Raw genomic sequence first — 19,300 nt, forward strand, 5'->3', positions numbered from 1 at the left:
GACCTGGGACAACTCACTTCCCCTCTTCCTGGCAGGCCTGTTTCCTCACCTGCAAAATGTGCACATTGAGCAAGATGGCTCCTAACGCCCCTTTCTTTGATTTTATCAAAGATGCCCTCTTTGAAGGTTCAAGAAAATTAGGCAGGATCCCTAATTTAAACATGAAGATCCATTAATTACATTCATCTCTAAAAACTCTTAAAATACTATTTTTGTCCTGACACTCTGCACTCTTGTACTCTGTGGTTGATCTGACAGGAATGGAGACCCACAGAGAAAAAAAAAATCTCCCCTATAAATATTGATTTACAGTTTTATCTGAATTATGGATTTCAGGTTGCCAGATAAAATAGGAGATGTTTATTAGCTAAATCTGGCAATCGCACTGGGCATGTTTGTCCTCTGACAGATGCTGGGGTCTCTAGCCAGCATGTGCTTCTCTGGGCTGGGACAGAGCCAAGAATCACCCCAGGAAAAGATCTTAGGAAGGAATGTGGGCCAGGGGGTCCAGGAACTCAGGATCACCCAGAGAACTTGCTTAAAATTCAGATTCCCAGATCCCACCACAGACTCTGCCAAAGTAGATTCTGCAGTGGCAAGGCCTTGGAACCTGTATTTTTACAATAACGGCAACATAATAATAGTAATTACATACACTGAACACTTACTCTGCACATAATTGTGTACTGTATGGACATTATTTCATTTGATCATCACAATACTCTATAAACTAAGTACTATTATTTTCTTGTTTCACAGGTGAAGAAACAAAGGTTCAGAGAGGTAAAATGACTTGTCAAGGTCACACAGCTAGTAAGTGGTAGAGGCAGGATTCAAGCTCAGGCAGAATGACTCTGAACCATTCAATCATACTGAGTGCCATCAGATGATTTTTCTATGGCCAGAATGGCTTCTGTCTCAGTTTTGGGAATCATTCCCTGCTATCTAGTCCATCACAAATAAAGAACATCAAAATCTTCTTCTCTCTTCTCTTTAAAAGTGTCCAGAAGCATACCTGGACCCGCTAATCAATCTTAGCATCATGAAAAATAGAACAACTGGACAAGATGTGGAACAAGAAGCACACAGCAACAACCGATGAAGTATTGGGACCTAAAAAGTTGAACCCAAATCTGCTCAAGCCTCTTATTCAGCGCTATCCGACAGAACTTTCTTCAGTGATGGAAATGTTCTCTACATATGATGTCCAATACAGCAGCCACAAGTCAGGTGTGGCTACTGCACATTCGAAATATGGCTAGTGCAAGTGAGGAACTGAATTTTAAATTTCATTTTATTTTAATTAAAAAACTGAAGTGGTGTGAAATATTCTCCACTAAACATAACTTTATTGTTTTGGTAGGATTGCATTTCACTTTAAACCACTGCATGGCAAATGAGTTGAGCTGTGCTGTAAGTGTAAACTACACGCTGGGTTTTGAAGACTTAGTATGAAAGAAAGATTGTAAAATATCTCATTAGTGATTTTTACATTGATTACATGTTAAAATGATAATATTTTGTATACATTAGGTTAAATAAAAAATATTAAAATTAATTCACCTATTTCTTTTTACTTCTTACTCAATGTGGCTACTAGCAAATCTAAAAGTACGTATGTGGTTCGTATTATCTTTCTATTGAACAGTGCCAATAGGAAGGGTATCTTAATACTAGTAGTATCTAACTACTAGTTTACAGGAATTACAGGAGATAGGAGATGAGTTAAATAACACCATGAGGAAGGAATAAACCAAATCCAGACAGTGGGACAATCAACAGGACAAATGCCCTAGTTTTTCCAAAGATCAGTGACATCAAAAAAGAGTAGGAAGGAGAATTACTACAGAATAAAAGAACCCAATGCAGTATGTGGACCTCATTTAGACACCAATTCAAATAAAGCAACTGTAAAAAGCTATCTTTGGGTCCATTGGGAATATCACCATGGACTGGAGAGTGGACAGCAGAGGCCTGGCTGGATAATTCTGTTAGGTATAATAAATACTTGATGGCCACATTTTTAAAAACTGTCATCAGTTTGAGATGCATACTAAAGTATTTACATGTAAAATGACATGATCTGAGATTTTCTTCAAAACACTCCAGCAAACAAACAAACAGTTGGAGTCGAGGGGAGTAGGAGTTTTATACAAAACAAGATGGGCAAAATGTTGATCGCTTGAAGCTGGGTGATGGGCACGTGAGGGCTCCTTACATTATCCTCTCTACTTTGTATGTTTGAAATCCTCCAAAATAAGAAGTTAATAGCAAACGTCCAGAGGAGGAGGCTCCTCATTCTCCCTCAGCCACCCTCCCACGTAATGACCATCATCAGATGGAAGTTCTTCCATAACAGATGAGGAAACCGAGGCTGACAGGAGGGGAAGCGGCCATGCAAGGTCTCCCAGTAAGGCAGTGTGTAGTCAAGACCACGTCCAAGTCCCAGCCCGCAGTCCACACTGTCTCCACATCCTAACGTGTCACTGGGGACAAGCTGCCCTAACTCTCTCAGCACTGCCTCTCAGACACTGGGGGTAACAGAATGTCTACGTGCTAGGCTTGATCTGAAGAGCAAATGAGTCGGTGCACCGAGCAGGGCGCTCAGCTCAGGGACTGGCACGTGACAGCTCCATCAGTGGGGGCTCTGCCACGGTCTTTCTATTTGTTTGTTACATGTGGCTAGCATGGGCTCAGGTTGGGTAAGGGGCTGGGAATGCAGTGAGACTTGAGCAGGGCCTGCATGGAGGAAGCAGGTAATGAGGACAGGTGAGACAGGCAGGGAAACAGCACAAAGGCACAGAGATGGGGACAAGCATGGGGCATGTATGTGGCATTAAGTCCCTGTGCACAGGCCAGCCTTGGAGGTGAGGTGACGACTGGCTGGAATGCTGGTTCTGCCACTTACCAGCAAGTCACTCTCCACCTCAGTCTTTTCTCATCTGTTCCATGGGGTTAAAAATACCTCCTTAAGTAGATGGAAGAATGTCAGAAGTATGTGTTCCTACTGGGACGTGAGCTTCTCGAGGGCAGGAACCCTGACTTAGGTGCTCATCTTTACATCTAGTGTTCAGCACATAACAGATGCTGAGTAAATGTTTAGAGAGAGAGAGGAGGCAGAAAGGAGAGAGGGGGAAGGTGAAAGGGTGTAGAGTGAGTGAGCAGATGGCACACGCGAGCATCCTGGTTGCTAGAGCTGCAGTGCTCTCCACTCAGAGTGAGCTGGGTGTAGCCCCAAGTGGCTGCCTTGGTGTTGGGGACCAGGCAGGTGCACTATTTTCCCATGGGTCTCATGGGCAAGGTCACCTGGGGCAGGTGCTGGAACCTAGAGCACCCTTGCAGCTGCTGAAGGAAGAGCCCTGACTCTGCTCTGCAGGCCCGGGTCAAAGGGCCAGGATGGTGGTCCCAATCCTTCCCCAACGTAGATGCAACCTTAGCCTTGGGGCGGGGCATGTGAGAGTTCCAGGGCCCAGCTTTTTTCTTGTAAAACAGGAATGAAAAAAAACCAAAACAGTCTTATCTCCCCCTTCAGGGGTGGGGGTGGGGTGGGAGTGGGAGGAACCTTGATGTAAAGTTGGACAACAGCTATGAGATCCTCGATAAAGTCCTTGAAGTAAACACCATGCACCACGTCATTGTCAGGGGTGACGGTGGTGGCAGAGGGCTTGATTTAGAGCTTGCCACCTATGCAATGTGCTTCCCCAAGCATTCTCTCACTCGAGACTCACATCCACCCTGAGGGGTAGAAGGAACTTCCATCCTGATTTTTCAAATGAGGAAACTGAGGACCCAAGAGAGCAAGTGACTTGCTCAAGGTCATACAGCTAGTAAGTGGCAGAACCAGGATTTAGATGCAAATCTCCTCAACCCCAGTCCACACGTGTTCCTCTCACCATGCCACTCTCTCCACATAACAAAGCCCGAGTCACTGATGCAAAAAGGAAAGCTCAAAGCCACCCCAGGCACTGGGCAGTCTGACATTCTCTTCAGCTGCATCCACGCCTGCATCACACTGGGCTGTCGTGTTATTTGTCTCTCTCCCCAGCTAGACTACCTTTGCTTCCACAGTGCCTTGTGCAAGAAAGACATCTAATAGAAGGTGGGTGAACGAAAGAACAAAGGAAACAAATAAAATATTAAAAATATGAAAATGGGACAGAATATTCTATATCATATAGATATAGAGTATTTTGCCTTGGTATTTGCAAAAGACCTATCCGGAGCCCTTTGCAAATTTTCAAATCCATGGTGCCCCGTCTGAAACACACAGGGCCCAGCCCAGCCCTTGTTTTTCATATTCCCAGCCCCTGCTGGGTCGTGTGAGGCTGTGACCTTGGGCACGTCCTACCATTCCTACCTTAAACAGAATGCCACATAAATGTAAGGAATATTATGATAATGTGGATGTGCCCCATCACCCAAAGCCACTGATGGCAGGCCCAGGCTGGGTGAGGACTTTGGGGGACAGTAATCAGTCACTGTGTTTGAACTGTGATCTGAGCAGACCAGATGAGACATGAACTCTGGATGGAGAGGGGAACAGCCATGGTGGTCTTTAGAATCTTCCCCAGAGACTTGGAAAGGTTGGAGGCTGATGAGCTCGCCAGGGTAACTGTCCAAGGCCTGGACACCCAGGCTGGGGACACTCACACCAATTCTCAGGCACCTCTTCTCAAGGCCATCAGGGAGCTGGGATTTTGTTCATTTTCCCCCCTAATGTAGTTTCTCTCAAGGGCCTCTCAGCCCCAAGACCTCTGCCCTGGAGCCAGTCCCTGCCTCCTCCCAAGCTTCTCTCATCTCACATCCCAAACCTCTTTAGCTTAAATAGGAAAAGCAAAACCTAACAGCCTGGCCTCCTCTGCTCTCCTCCCAGTGTCCCTAGCATCAGCCCTCTTCCTGCTAGTCTCACCTTTGCCTCTTTGCTCCCTGCAGGTTTGTCTGCCTGCTGGAAATGCTTTTCGGAAGTCTTTCAGGAATGCATGCTCAAACGACCTGCATAGGCAGTGATTTGGGAAGGATGCTGCCATAGCTGCCAGGGCCCAGGACAATGGACTCAATTTGGGGAACTGGGAAGCACTGCCACCACCGTGGAGGGCTCTGCCAGGCCATTCTCTGGTATGCAACTGCTGGGGTATCACTTTCCACTAGCTTAGAGTCAAGGAGGCCCCAGAGTGGTCAGGGCACACTTACATTTTTCAGAGCAAGCTCCACCTGTGACATGAGTTAATCTACTGAGATTTTGAAAATATTCTTTAGCCATGCTGAAGTCAACTTATATGGACAACTGAGTCCTTCCCAACGCTGCCTCAACAGCCCTGACTAGAGGCAGCTGCTGTGAAGGAGGTCGTGGATGGGTTGATAATAGCCGAAATGGACTTAAATCAGAGCTGGGCGTGTCCTCTGAGTCCTGGCCACTTTAGCAGAAAGCAGGAGGAAACCCTGCACCAGACAATAGTTGCTGAGAGGGGCAGTGGGGTAGACCCATCCACAAAACCTGCACATTTCAACGAAGCAGGTGGACGCTAAGAGCCATGGTTAAGCATTGGGCAAACCCACTAACCTATTAGGACACAGTGAGGACCAAGAGGCCAAAAGCTTCTGATCAGCCCAACAGGGGTCACCAAGTCCAAACACAAAAGCCCATGAAAAGCCCTTCTCTCTCGAAAGGTCCTCCGTCTCAGACCCTGGTCACATGTGGTCTAGGCACAGTCTTTGCAACAATCCGCAACACTCCATAGACACGCGCCCTGAGACAATGAAACAGCTTGAAAGTAAGGGAGGAGACAGAGAAACTATGAACAGACAGAACTCAACAAACATGGCAGCTCAAGCGAGTCATGGGAGCACCAGTGTGAATGCTGATGTTATGGGTGGTGACAGCTCACAAGAATATGGCATATAACTGTTGATTGACTGTGAGCCCTGCTGGGAGAAACAGGGACATTCCAAGAGCATCCCAGATGCCAAGTTCTGGGGTTCAACAAACAGAGAGAAACAGATAAATTCCCCCAACAATTACAGAAATGCCAATTAAATGACAACAAAGTATAATTTTATAACTATAAATGTCAATAAATAATGAACTCTGTTTTCAAACAAATGACCCCTGGCTGGCAAGGCTGCAGGCAAATAGGAATGCTCCTGTGTTGCAGGTGGTGCTGGGAAACCAACACCGTCCTCTTTAGTGAGGCTATCAGAGCCCTAAAAATGTCAACCTGGTCATCCCATTCCTGAGGATTTATCTAAAAAGTTAATTCAAAAGAAAAGGGGGAAATTATGGGAAGAAAGTTATTTTATGGCGGTGAAATTTGTAATGGTTAAAAGCTGGAAAATAAAAACCAAATGTCCAAGAACAGGGAGATATGGGTATGTAATTCAATGCAACATGACACGGTCAGTTAAAAGGAAAAAAGCTACTTATGGAATTATGTTAACTAGGGGGAAAAGTAGAGCAGGAAATTGTACAAGCACAACGGTTGTATGCAAATACATAAAGGCTGAGAGGAACCACAGGAAAACATGAATAACTCTGTTTCGGTGGTAGGATTAAGAATTAATTCTTTTCAGTTGCTGTAAAGTTTTTTTTTTGATAATAGACATTTAAAGAACTGGTCTGGCCTTCCCAGCAAAAGTGGGCTTGTCACTTTCTGCTGGGAACCAGTGTGCCAACTGCTGACCCTTAGCCTTGGGACATGTCACACGTCAGGCTGTCCACATGGCCGGCTACACCTGTGGAAACCCACCAGGCTTGTCTGAGCCAGGCAGGTGCATACACCAACAGGTCCAACTGTCTGGGAGTCCATGGGAGAAACACGGAGGACACCGGGAGTTAGAGAAGGGGAGAGACATTTGGTTTTTTTCTATGCATGTAAACACTGAGATGAATAATTTAAGAATCAAATCTGAGAGTATGCAAATGCCTATCTGCTATATAAATCTATATCATGGCAATACCAGAGCATAGTTCTCAAATTAGAATGATCTTAAATGTCAGGTGGTCCATCCAACCTGTAGGCAGGTTAAGGGTGGCTGCCTGGTTTATAGATGAGATCTGAAGCTCAGAGGGGTGAGGTGACTTGCCCAAGGTCACAAAGTCAGGGATTCCTGAGACAAATGCCACCACTCCTCTGCTAAGTAGAAGACGCATACATGCCTATGAGGCTCAGGACATTCCCAACACAGGTGCTTGACTCGACACAGCCACTGTGACTTGTGCCAGAGCCCAACTCAAACTCTGTTTTCTGCCCGAGCCCCACCTCCCCATTCCATGGTGACACCTCCAGGAAGGATGCCAGGTGGCCAACTAACCCCTGGGTCTTGGTGTCTCCTATTCAAATTCCATCAGACTACGAAGTCTTCCCCAGCCAGGCCAGTGTAAGGCCATCCCACTTCATGCTCATAGCTGTCTACACAAACAGTGTGGACTCAAGTCCTGGCCCTGCCATCTCCTGGCTATAGAATCTTGTAAGTGACCTGGTCTGTCAGCATTCTTGTCTGTAAAACGAGAACAGTAGGAGTCTCTGTGTGATAGGATTGTTATGAGGATTAAATAAGGTAACAGAAGTGCTCAGCACAGTGAATACAAAGTAACCTCTTCACGTTACACACTTCCCTCAACACAGTTTCTCTGAGGACTGAACAAGATGACAAACGTGAAGCACCTGGCAAATGCTTGGCTTATAGTAGAGCTCTCTAAGTAACAGTTCTTACCATAATAATAACGGCATCCAACACAGCACAAATACAGGGGATTGTTCCCAGGAAAGGGCTGAGAAGGGCTTCGTGGAGCCCAGAGGATGTTTGCTCTTCCCTCCCTCGTTGAACAGAACCTCCCTGACAGCCTCCTCTGCATCGCATCCCACCCTCTGCCCTCCTCACTCTCCCACATGCTCCCAGCCAGGAAGTGACCCCAGCACTAGCCATTTCTTTTCTTTGATCCCCAGGGTCCAATGAAAGCCAAACCTAGACCTTCTCCCTCAGTCCCTACTCCTCGGCAAGCCCACCTTTGGCCCAGGTTCAGAAGGAGGATGGGGGTACATGAGGGAAACCGCCCTCCACTGACTTCATCTCCTCTGGGTCAAGCTTAGGTCTGGTTGCTGCTGCCCTGTGGGGCCTGTGGCTGGAGCTTCGCCACCCTGCCTGCCCCTGCTGCCCACTATGGGTCCTGGGCACCCCACTCACAGCTCAAGGATGAGCACCACGTCGGTGCGGTTCTCGAAGACATCGTGCAGCGTGATGACGTTGGGGTGCAGCACCTGCCGCAGGATGCTCACCTCCCGCTGGATCTCCTCCCGGCACACACCGCGCCGGCTGGCCTGGCTCTGCCGCTTCTTGATGAACTTGGCTGCGTACTCCAGCCCGGTGCTCTTCTCCCGGCACTTCTTCACGATGGCAAACTGGCCACTGTGGGGACACAGACACACACAATTAGGGCCATTGGGGAAGTGACCTGGCTGTCAGCCCCCAGGCCACATTAATTCTGAGTCATTCTGCCAGGGCAGGACAAATCACGCCTCCAGCCAGCATCCCCACCTGGCCGTCAATCAGTGACTGAGATGGGGCAGGTACTGGGCTTCCCTTCTGTTCATATGATTCCTTTACATTTTGCTAGGAAGGAAGGTTAGTGTTGTCATTCCCAGTGTACAGATGTGAACACTGAGGCTCTCAGAGGTGATTGATTTGATCAGGATGACACAGCCTCATCGTCCCAAAGCCTCCGCTAGAACCCTAGTCTAGTATCCACCAGATGACACCACGTGGTCCAGAGGCTTATACTATTTAATGAAAAGACTAAAAAGGAAAAACAAAAAAGATCAGCTTGGTTAAAATACTAACAGTAACAATTCCCCGTTTGGCCTCCCTTATCTGGAGGCAAGTACAAATTCTTCTGTTTGGAATTGTGAGGGGACAAAGCACCACCATATTCTCATGTTTGCACCTTTGCTCCCACTCCCTCCCAACAAATACAATCTCAAATACCCGACGCGACCCAGCAGCTAGACAACAGGGGGTCAGCGCAAATATGAGGACGATGCACTTCATGCAAAGATAAGGCCAGAGGCTGGGTCGGTGGGGATCCTGGTGGGGGTGGGGGTGGGGTGGAGGCAGCTTCACACTGTTAAAACCACAGTGGGAGTCTGTCACAGTGAGAAGGCTGATAGGACTACAGAGTTGTCAAACGTTAGGAAACTGACGCACAGTGACAAGTGAGTCACCTGAGGTCATCACAGAGTTAACGGCAAAGCCAGGCCCCAGAGCCAGGTGCCCAGCCCACTGTCCACAAAGTTGCTTAAAAGAGTCAACACTATGCTTAGTGCCCTTCAGGGCTGGGCCTGGAATTCCTTCACTCCAGGGACCTACACAGCAACCACGAGATGATGTCCATGCCAGGGCAGCAGGTGGCCTGAGCCAGCTTCCCTGAGTGCTGCAGGGGCAGCCGACCCCATAGGGAAGGGCGGCAGCCTTCTACTTCACCATCTCAGCTCTAAGTCCCAGGAGACAGCCCAGTGGCCACCCCTCCTGGGGGTCCCCATACCCTCTTCCACCATTGCCCCATATTCTCTTGCCACCCACAATACCCACTGCTTGAGACAGAACTTGAAAGTGTTAAGGTTCAGCTTAATGGCTTAATAAGGGGGTCCCAGTCTCCACACCCAGGATGTACTCTCAGTGACTCTGAGCTAAGAGTCATACGCAATGAAATGCTTTGGATATTTGCCTCAACCTCAGAAAACAGCATCACATCTGAACCACTCCATTACTAGAATAATCCTCAGTGAGACAGCCTTCAAAATAAACTTGAGTGACCAAAAAAACATTAAGTAGAGAAAGCAAGGAATGGATATGCCAAAACTTAAATAGCATTCTATGGCAACCACCTTAGAGATGTCACCAAACATACATGCAAGTCTCTCTCCACCCCTCATCCTCCATTCATTCAGCGCTGTCTGAATGCCTACTCTGTGCCAGGCTCTGTGCTGGGCAGTAGGGCAGGACCAAAGGCAGAGATAACAGGTGCACATGAAGCTCTCAGGTGGGAGAGGGCCCTGGGGTTGGGCTGGACTGGAAGGCTTTGTGAAGACAAATTTATGTTATATAGTCCATTAACTCTAAGGTTGCAGCTATTTATGCCCCAAATATTGGCCCTGGGCAGTCCACACACCAGAGGCTGACGCACGTGGAGTGAAGCCAGGCCTCCCAAAGCCAGAGTGAACACATTCAGCAAGCTCTCTAACACAGCTGGTCACTTGGAGCCACTCTGGGTCTCAGGGACATTGGGTCCCTTAGTGGGTGCCAGCAAACACTTGACAAAGCTTCCCGTCCCAGGCGGCTATGAGAATCAGCGTCAGGATGACCATGCTCCCCTCCTCTTTCTCTATCACCTCAAATGGCAAGAGGCTGCATCGGCAGCCCTGAGGACAGACAGAGTTCCCTCTTTCCAGCTGACAATGCTGGAACCACAGCTTAAGGATTTTAAGTGATTTGTTTAAACTTCCAGACCACAGAGGTGGAGGCACAGGGTTTTTATAAAGCAAAGCTAAATATTTCAGTTCTCCTTGATATAGCTTCCCCTTTTCTTGTGATAGACCCGAGGCATTTTTCTATATCACATACCTGAAAAATTCCTCAAACTCTCAAAAAGCAAATGAGTGTTTGCTTTTCTGGGTTGAGTTTTCTCTTTGTGAGAGCAGCTGTGGCAATGAGAGGTGACTGGGGGACAGGCCTAACGTGCAGGCGTCTTCCTCCCACCAAAAGGACATATTTTGAGAGTGGGTGATTAACATGGAGCCAAAAACCAGGCAACACCACCCATCTTCCCTCACTTCATGGGAGAGGGGTCCTCTGCTCATCCTGCCCTGGGATCCTCAAGGAGAGTCAAGGCCACTTGCTGGTTTTGCTTTCTCCTTAGGCTGTTACTGAGAAGAGTGGAGAATGTGCTCCACTAGGACTGGTCCCCAGGCCACGAAGCTTTGGGTATCAAAAGCAGCCTTCAAGGTTGGACACGCCTGGCCTTGGGAAATTTCCGCTGTCACTGCGGCAAGTGGCTACCTACTGTGAGCATCAGTTTCCTCACCTGTAAAATGGGAGTCATGATTCTCTACGAGGGAATTGTGAAGACTGGAAACATCTGTAATGTTGGCCCACAGTCAGCACTAATAAATGGTAGCCATCACGACTGCTATTAGTTTATTGCTCATGTGAAGGCCAAGCAAGAGGCACCAGACACAGAAGTCACTGATTTAAATGGCCTACAATGTGTGGCTAGGGAATTAGTATAATTTTTAAAAACCCCCTGATGATTTCAGTGCACAGCCAGATATGGGAATAACTTTGTTCTAAGCAATTAACCTACTCTTAATCCTTAGAGTAGCGGTTCTCAACTCTGGCTGCACAGTGGAATCACCCAGGAAATTTAAAAACTACTGGTGCCTGGGACCCATCTCTAGAGATTCTGATCTCCTGGGGCTGGGTTGCAGCCTGGGAACTGAGATATTTAACAGCTTCCTGGGTGACTCTGATGTGCAGCCAGGGCTGAGAAACGTCAGCTTGCAGCAGTCCTCTGGCTATCTCCATTTTACAGATGAAGAAATTACACTGCTGTTACTCACGCTCTTCCTTGTCATTTCTAGTATTAATACATTACCCTCCTCCTTAGTTCTTTGACCTGGCTATTTGAGAGAGAGAAGGAGGGGAGATAGGGAGTAGGGGGAGTGCTGTCTCTCCCATCAGGACAGTTTTTGCTTGAGGGGTCTGCAACCTAACTGCTCCAATATTCATTTCTGAATCAGGATACAAGATTACCCTGGACTTTGGGGAATAAGAGGAGTGAAGTCTACAGCTGGACATCCCCTGTTCACTGTACCCACAGCAGATGCACAAAAGCCAGACCTGAGGTGGCTCTATTATGCCCATCAGAAGGCACCAGCAGACACATGGGCAGGTGAAAGCAGTGATGGTGACAGGCCCTTGTCTGCCCATCAGGAAGGCTCTGAAGCCAGAAATTTGGTCCCCACGGTGCAGAAGTCACCCAGCTAGGTTATGGGGGCAAGGGATGAACAGTGAGAGCCCCTCTAGGTTAGGATGGAGCTACCCAGGGTATCATCCAGGGAGGGAGCACAGGGGAGCCATCCAACCTGTAATGGAGGTCATTGCCAACCCTAATTCAAAAATATGAGAATGCTGAAACATTGATGCATGCATGCAAAGCATGCATATTCCAATACCCTCCCCCACAGCAGCAGTCTATCCCTAACCTAGGGTCTAATGCAGCAAAGGGCTGGTAGTCAGAAGGCCTGATTCCTGGTCCTGACCTGCCATCAAAGCTTCGTGGGCTTGGACAAGGAACCATCTTCTCAGTTAGTGTTTCTCCACCCACCACCTCAGGTCTCACTTCAGAAAGCTTCCTGTCAGGAAGCTCCAAAGAGCCTGTGAAGGCTCTAAACAGAAACGAAGGCTCTCTCTTCACTCTCCAAATTCCTACCTCTGGGCTGATGTCTGGAGATTCTGGAGACTTGGGTTCTAGTCAGAGCCCTACCACTAACCGGCCATGACCCTGGGCAGCCTGTTCAACTCCCTGGGCCCCAGCTTCCTCCTACGTCAATTGGGGATGAGAGAACTTGGTCTGCCTGCCTCACACTGTTGTTGGGGAAATCATGAGATAAGGCCTGAGAAAGGACTTCACCTCCAGCGCTGTAGAAACCATGAGGTGTGGGCGTGAACTCTGTGCCTGAGGCTGCCTTGCAGAAGTCACGCAGGAGGGTTTAGTGAGGGTCAGTAAATCCACAAGACACAGAAACTACCTTCCCTGCTTCTGCCAGCATGCTTTCCTGCAATTCTGTAGGAAACACACCTCTCTTCTCAGGCAGAGGACTCAGCTCCTCACTCACTCAGCACCCTGGGAGGATGGAGCAGGCAGCGTAGAGATCAGTGTCACAGATGGGCCTCGTTCCAGAACTCGGCCGGGCCCAAAGTGGCAGCCCATGAGGGTCTCCTGTTGTCTGCCCACAAATCAGATGATAAGGAGTAAACCTAGAACAGCTTCTAGAGCTCAGAAATGGTGTTGGTGTCTCCAGCACCAGCTCCTAAGCTTCATGGAAGAGCCTGGCTCAGCCACCCCAAATTCTTCACTGCCGAAGAAGAATAACTCAGGCATGACCCAAATCTCATACCACGGGATAGATTTTATATAGCAACATGGACGTTACAACATTTACATCCAGCTTTTCTCTTCACCCCCTAATTTCATATTTATTCTCTCTTTTAGTATCTGCAGGTATCACTCTTAGTTCCATTTTACAGATCAGAAATCTGAGGCTTAGGGAGGTTAAATGACTTGGTAGTTGGGCCAGGTAGCAGACCCCGATAGCAGGGCTAGGACAGAAGCCATGTCTACCGACTCTAGGTTCAGTGAGACTCTCGAGGTAACCAGCCAGCAGTGGTGTACCAAGCAGTGAGGAGCGGGCCCAGAAGGGAGGAGCATTTTATCACCAATATTGTTTAGATTTGCCAGTGCACAGTAATAATAAAAAGCAGACATTTTTATTTGATTTTATCATTGGTTTTGAATTCTCTCAAAAGACAATTCCCCCTTCATGACCTGCATTGAGGCAGACCACTCTTGTTGCCCACCTGACCCCACCTTCATGGTAAGCAATGGCCAACCAGACTTGTCCTGGCAACCCCCAGGGGCTGGCTGCCAAATGTGTTTTGTAAGTCTATGAAGAGAGTGGGTCTAATTCATTCTCGTTTTCAGTCAAGGGCAGAGAGTCCATGAATTTGGTAACTTGCCCCAAAGTCATTAGTTTATCAAGGTGGAGATGAGGCAGAGCTGCACAGAATGCGAACTCAGGGATGAGAGGCCTGTGAGAGGAGAGGTATCAAATGGGAAGTGTTCCAGGTCAGAGGGAAGTGGAGACCAGGTTCCTCCTCCCGCTTCCCCCAAGCGGTCACAGTTCCTCTTCCCACACTGGAGAACAATGAGCCGTGATTCCTCTGGAATTACCCTGCAAGTTTTCAGGGCCACAGGTCAGGGATAATGCTTAGAAGCTTCCAGTCAAAGCCACCCCAAGTGTAGGTCAGCAGATGGGGGAATGGGACCTTCAGCTAACATGTCTCAAAGGCACGAGCAGGAGTGGCTCAAACCTATAGTCTTCAGGAACCAGATCAACCTGATCTCAGAGGATCCACAACTCTATCCCACGGCAAAAGCCTGTTTGGGGATGGTGTCACCAAGGCCCTCCTTACTCCTCTGCCTGGCCAGGCTTGACTGTGGGGGCTCTGTGGCTGACCCTGCCCTTTATCACCCTCTGCTTCCCAACACATCCAACCTCTAGCCAGGTGACTCCTAATTCCCATCAACAAGATCCTTCCCCTCATTGCCGTACCAATCAACCTATTCTGATCTCCTATGCCCAAGTCCAGGATTTGGAGCCAAAAGATCCATGTTCTATTTCTAGCTCTGCCACCTTTGACAAATCACATAACTCTGAGACTCAGTTTCCTTGTATGTTATGCAGAATAAGAATATCCCAATCTCCCAGATTTTAATGAGAAAAGTATGTGAAAGCACTATGTAAACCATAATTTTTCCATGAATGTGCATTATTCTTTCTTTCTACCACATTTCGGTCCTGGTCTCTGTTTTCTAATCCCAGCGTATTCTTGAACCTGATTCAGCCCCAATGGACCCAAGCCTCAGATCCTAGTTTAAAAATAAATAGTTCTGGGGAGGACTGTGGCCTCTGAAAAGTAAGGTCCCCAGGTAGTGCCAGGATCTAAGAAGGCAGAAAACACTTTAGGGCACAGTTACCCGAGGTCAGGGTAAACAAGGGACCAGACATCCTTTGGAGGGCAAAATATGGTGAAAAAATATAAAGTTCCCAGAAGTTAGAGCATGAAGCAGGTCAGGATTCCAGGCCAGAGAGATGAAGGTAAGGAACAAAAATTTACCAAAAGCCAGGTGGGTAGCACGTTGGGAACTAGGTACATAAGCAAGGAGTGAGAGGCACGTGGGAGCAGCAGCCAAGCCAGCACATGGCGGGTGGAGATTTTGGAGCAAACAGAAAAAGGGCAAGACCTGCAAATGTAAGAGTGCCCAGAGCCATTCAAATGGCCTTTTCTCACAGCTAGTGAGCCAAGCCTGCTAATGAACCTATTTCTCCTCTCTGACTGTGTTGTCAATGTCTTTCTAGTCTTTTGACAATGGGTTTTAAACTTATGTGAGGTGTGCAGCCCTCTCTCAAATAAATCTTTCACAGAAGCCCAAGACAGAAAACAGATAAAAAGCAATGTGTCTTGGGGCTGGCCCCGTGGCCGAGTGGTTAAGTTCGCGCGCTCCGCTGCAGGCGGCCCAGTGTTTCGTTAGTTCGAATCCTGGGCGCGGACATGGCACTGCTCATCGGACCACACTGAGGCAGCGTCCCACATGCCACAACTAGAAGAACCCACAAGGAAGAATACACAACTATGTACCGGGGGGCTTTGGGGAGAAAAAGGAAAAAATAAAATCTTTAAAAAAAAAAAAAAGCAATGTGTCTTTTTGAAGAGAGGTGCTCAGAGCCCACCTACTCACCACCTCCACCCCCACAATGCCTAAAGGGGCCTCACGGAACCCCCAAAGCCCCAGGGAACACAGTTTGAGAAGTACGCTCTATAGTGTGGAAGCATGCTCTTTGATGATCCCAAAGCAGTTTCAAACTGTAAATGAAAAAAAAGGAGAAACAGAAAACACTGATGCTTCTCAAAATTACTATCTAGTCTTTCAAGAAGTCACTCTGACTAAGCCCAAGGTCAGGGTCAACAGTAAGGAACACATGTAGAATAAGCATCAGGAATCAGAAGCTTCCAGTGAGCTGAACCCTGACCTATAAATGGCCCCTGTCCACAGAGTCACAGGTGTCTGCTTGTGCTGGCCTGTGGCAGCTGCTTTCACAGCTCAGCTCATTTAATTCCCTGGCCCTGCAGACTCACTTCCTCCCTCTGACCATTTTTTTTCCTTTTGGTCGTAAAAAACTCTTAAAGCATAAAAAGGAAGGAATCATTGAGCAGAGCCAAGTTGGGCCGAGGTATGATTACTTTTTGGAATCTATTTTTAGTATAAGCACATTTTGACGCTATTGTCAAATGAACACGAGCCCACAGGTCCAAGGCCTGAAATAAATTAGGCTTGTTTTAAGTTGGGCTTGGCTATATAGAGAAAGATATTCCCTGAAAATATAGCTCAGCGACCTCCGGGATTTCCCTTTATCTAGAGTCTAGTTTCTAGACACTGACACAATGTAGGTTACTGTGGCAATGTTGGGTTTGAAAGGTACCATCCACCCAGTCACCGTCCACTCACCTACCCATCTCCTCCACCCACCCACCCACCCATCCACCTAACTGCCCCTTCATCAACCCATCCATTCACTAATTTATTCCTCCCTCTCCCATCTATCGATCAGTGTCCTAAATGCTATAAACAGGACACACTCCACAACTTGAAGGGCTTACAGTCGACTGGGGAGATCAGATGAACATTAATGGAAAAATAAACCTGGCATGGATGTGTACAAATATCTGCCTCAAGGTCAAATGAGTGGGCAAACAGTGCAGCAGCAGTGCAGCAGAGGGAAGGAGAGATACCTACCGAGGGGAGTCAGAGGAAGCTTTATGGAGCAGGTGGGATTTGAACCAGACCTGGCAGAAAAAGCCGAACTCAGACAAAGGGGAAACAGCTCGCCACAGCTGGAGGAGCAGGGAGGGATACACAAATGCTCTATTCTATGGAGGCCCCAAGTTACCACTTCTCTACCTCACTTTCTCCCCATCAAGTGGCCACTTTCTCGAGGAAATGCATCAGGAAACTGAACTTGCCCTTTCCTCTCCTCTTTGTGGGGGTGGAGGGAAGGGGAGAGCAAGTGGTCAGCAGCTAATGATGTTCCGTTGGGTTGGGCCCCCTTCTCACCATCTGAGTTTCTGACAATTAGATGTAAGTTTCAGTAATGAAAGAACTTCAACAGAACAGGGCAGCTGGCTGGATCCTAGAAACATCAGCCAATTGGCCTTCACAGCCTGGGCAAGGCCCAGGAGGCTGGACCATAATGGAGGAGCCCTTAAACATGAGCTCATGCTGCAGAGCAAGAAACGGAAGACAGAAAAATCCAGGATGGTTGAGGTTCTGCAAGTACTGTGGGGATACAGGGTGATCCATCATAAAATGGTGACATGAACAGTTTATCTTCTACGATACCTCTCTCCTGATTTGGCAGACCCCTCCCCTCTAGTGCAAAGAGTTCTGTACCCAGCCTGTCTCCTGTGATCTTTGCACTTCCCCTTGGCCCACATCCCCCTGGGATCCTTTCCATAATTCACGTAAAGTGACAAAGGATTCCAGAGGGTACAGGGAATGACCTCATTCCAAAGTAACACATTCACATTTTTCACAGCATCCTTGACCAAGAGCGGCTTTAATGGTGGCAAGTTTAGGCACACACTGGGCAAGTAGAGAAACTACTGGAGATAAAAAGGTCTTTCCACTTTCCTAAAATTCACACCATATACGTGGCTCTGCAGAGGACTGAGCACATGTGTCTGTGTATGCAAATGTGGGCGTGTGTACAAATCACAACCAATATTTCTTGTTGATCCTCTTCTGCACACAGATCTTAACGTGTGTGGGATGCTTGTTGCAACTTCTTCATTGACATATACACTCAATTCTTAGCTGTCTAGGGTGGATGCTCTGTTTCTCAGAATTTCTGTGAATTTTTTATCCCAAGTTTGCTTTTTCACTAGTACTTGAAAATGCCCCAGATCACCTCTCCCAAACACTCAGGGCTGTGAACAGGGAAGATCACACACTGTGGGCAGAGCACAGGGCTAGGAGTCCAGGCTCCGTCACCAACTTCCAAGAACCTTCTCTCTCAGGGCCTCAGTTTCCTCATGCAAAAAATTAAGGGTTGGACCAGACGTCCCAACCCCCATCCCAGCGCACCCTCTTAGGATTCTCTGACGCAGGTCAGTATGTCACACGTACGTATCAGTATGAGACACACAGGGTGATTTCTGGGTTTCCCACTGCATAGGGCCCAGCCATGGGTTCAGGCTACTGAGATTTATCAGTCACATGTTGACCAACTAAATTTCCAAAGAGAGAGTGGGATCAGGGCCATGGGCAAGGAAAGCACACCTCAGGCACTCTCAGTAAGATGCCCCTGCACCATCTTTACCTCCAGCAAAATGCTGAACACATCCAATGCCAAAGGTATTTCTACAACAAATGACCTGGGCATTGACCTTAGCCCTTAACCACTGAGAAGCCTGTAAGAGGCTGGCGAGTAAGGACTGCCCCAGTCACCCTTGGAAACCCCACAGGGCAGGCTCAGCACCGAGCACGACGCAGGCAGTCAGCCAGCGTTTGGAGAAATGAGAATCTAAACTGAGGCAGGAGTGTGGTGAAGGGCATCACCACAGGCAGCAGCAGGAGCACTTCACTGGCAGACTCACTCAAAAAAGAACACGTTCTTGAAATTTTTTATTACAAAAGGAGTATGTTCGTTATTAAAAGAAAGAAAACATAAAAAGGCACAAAGAGGAAGCTTCCTGGGATAACCGTTGTTACCATTTTGGTGTCTGCTCTCTTGGATTTTTTTCAGTGCATACAACAGTCTTTTTTATTTGTTTGTTCATTTATTAAATCTAATTGGGATGACACTATATGTACTATTTTGGAAACTTTTTTTTTTGGAAACTGTTTTTTTTTTTAATTCTATACTTAATTTATGACGAACATTTTCCCACATAATTAAAAATTGTATTACTACCTGATTTTAAATAATATCCTCCCATACAGATAAAGCATGATTTCTAAAGCAAATTCTTACTTTTGGATATTTATATTACTTCTAATTTTTAATATAATTAATAACAGTGTTATAAATACCCTTATGTATAAATCTTTGCACATATCCCTGATTATCTTTCCTTAAGATAAATTCTAGTAAGTAGCATCCTAGGTCAAAGGTTATGTTAGGGTTTTTGATACTTGACCAACTATCCTCCAGAAAGACTCTCCCATTAATACTCCTAACAGCTGTAAATATCATTAGCATCCCTACTCCCTACCCCATACATTTTCACCAAATATTGGCTCATTATTTTTTTCAGCTTTACCATTTTGATACTTGGAAGATGATATCTCATTGCTGTTTTAACTTGAATTAAGTTAACTAGCTTGTAGTTGATTATTAGTAAGAATGAACATCTTTTCGTTTGTTTACTGGTAATTTGAACTGCCTACTCATATACACTTTGCTAATTT

The 19,300-nt window shown here is 47.1% G+C and overlaps 1 protein-coding gene across 5 annotated transcripts in view; it reads right to left on the minus strand.

The window, feature by feature from the left end:
- The window catches only part of DAPK2 (death associated protein kinase 2), a 116,035-nt gene that overhangs the window by 45,422 nt on the left and 51,313 nt on the right, over nt 1–19,300 (minus strand). For all 5 annotated transcript variants that reach the window (XM_046654518.1, XM_046654514.1, XM_046654515.1 and 2 more), the window contains exon 3: nt 8,182–8,403. In XM_046654518.1, coding sequence (XP_046510474.1) covers nt 8,182–8,403 — 222 coding nt within the window. The remainder of the gene's footprint in view (nt 1–8,181; nt 8,404–19,300) is intronic.

This window comes from Equus quagga, chromosome 2, assembly GCF_021613505.1.
Source record: "Equus quagga isolate Etosha38 chromosome 2, UCLA_HA_Equagga_1.0, whole genome shotgun sequence".
Lineage (NCBI taxonomy): Eukaryota > Metazoa > Chordata > Mammalia > Perissodactyla > Equidae > Equus > Equus quagga.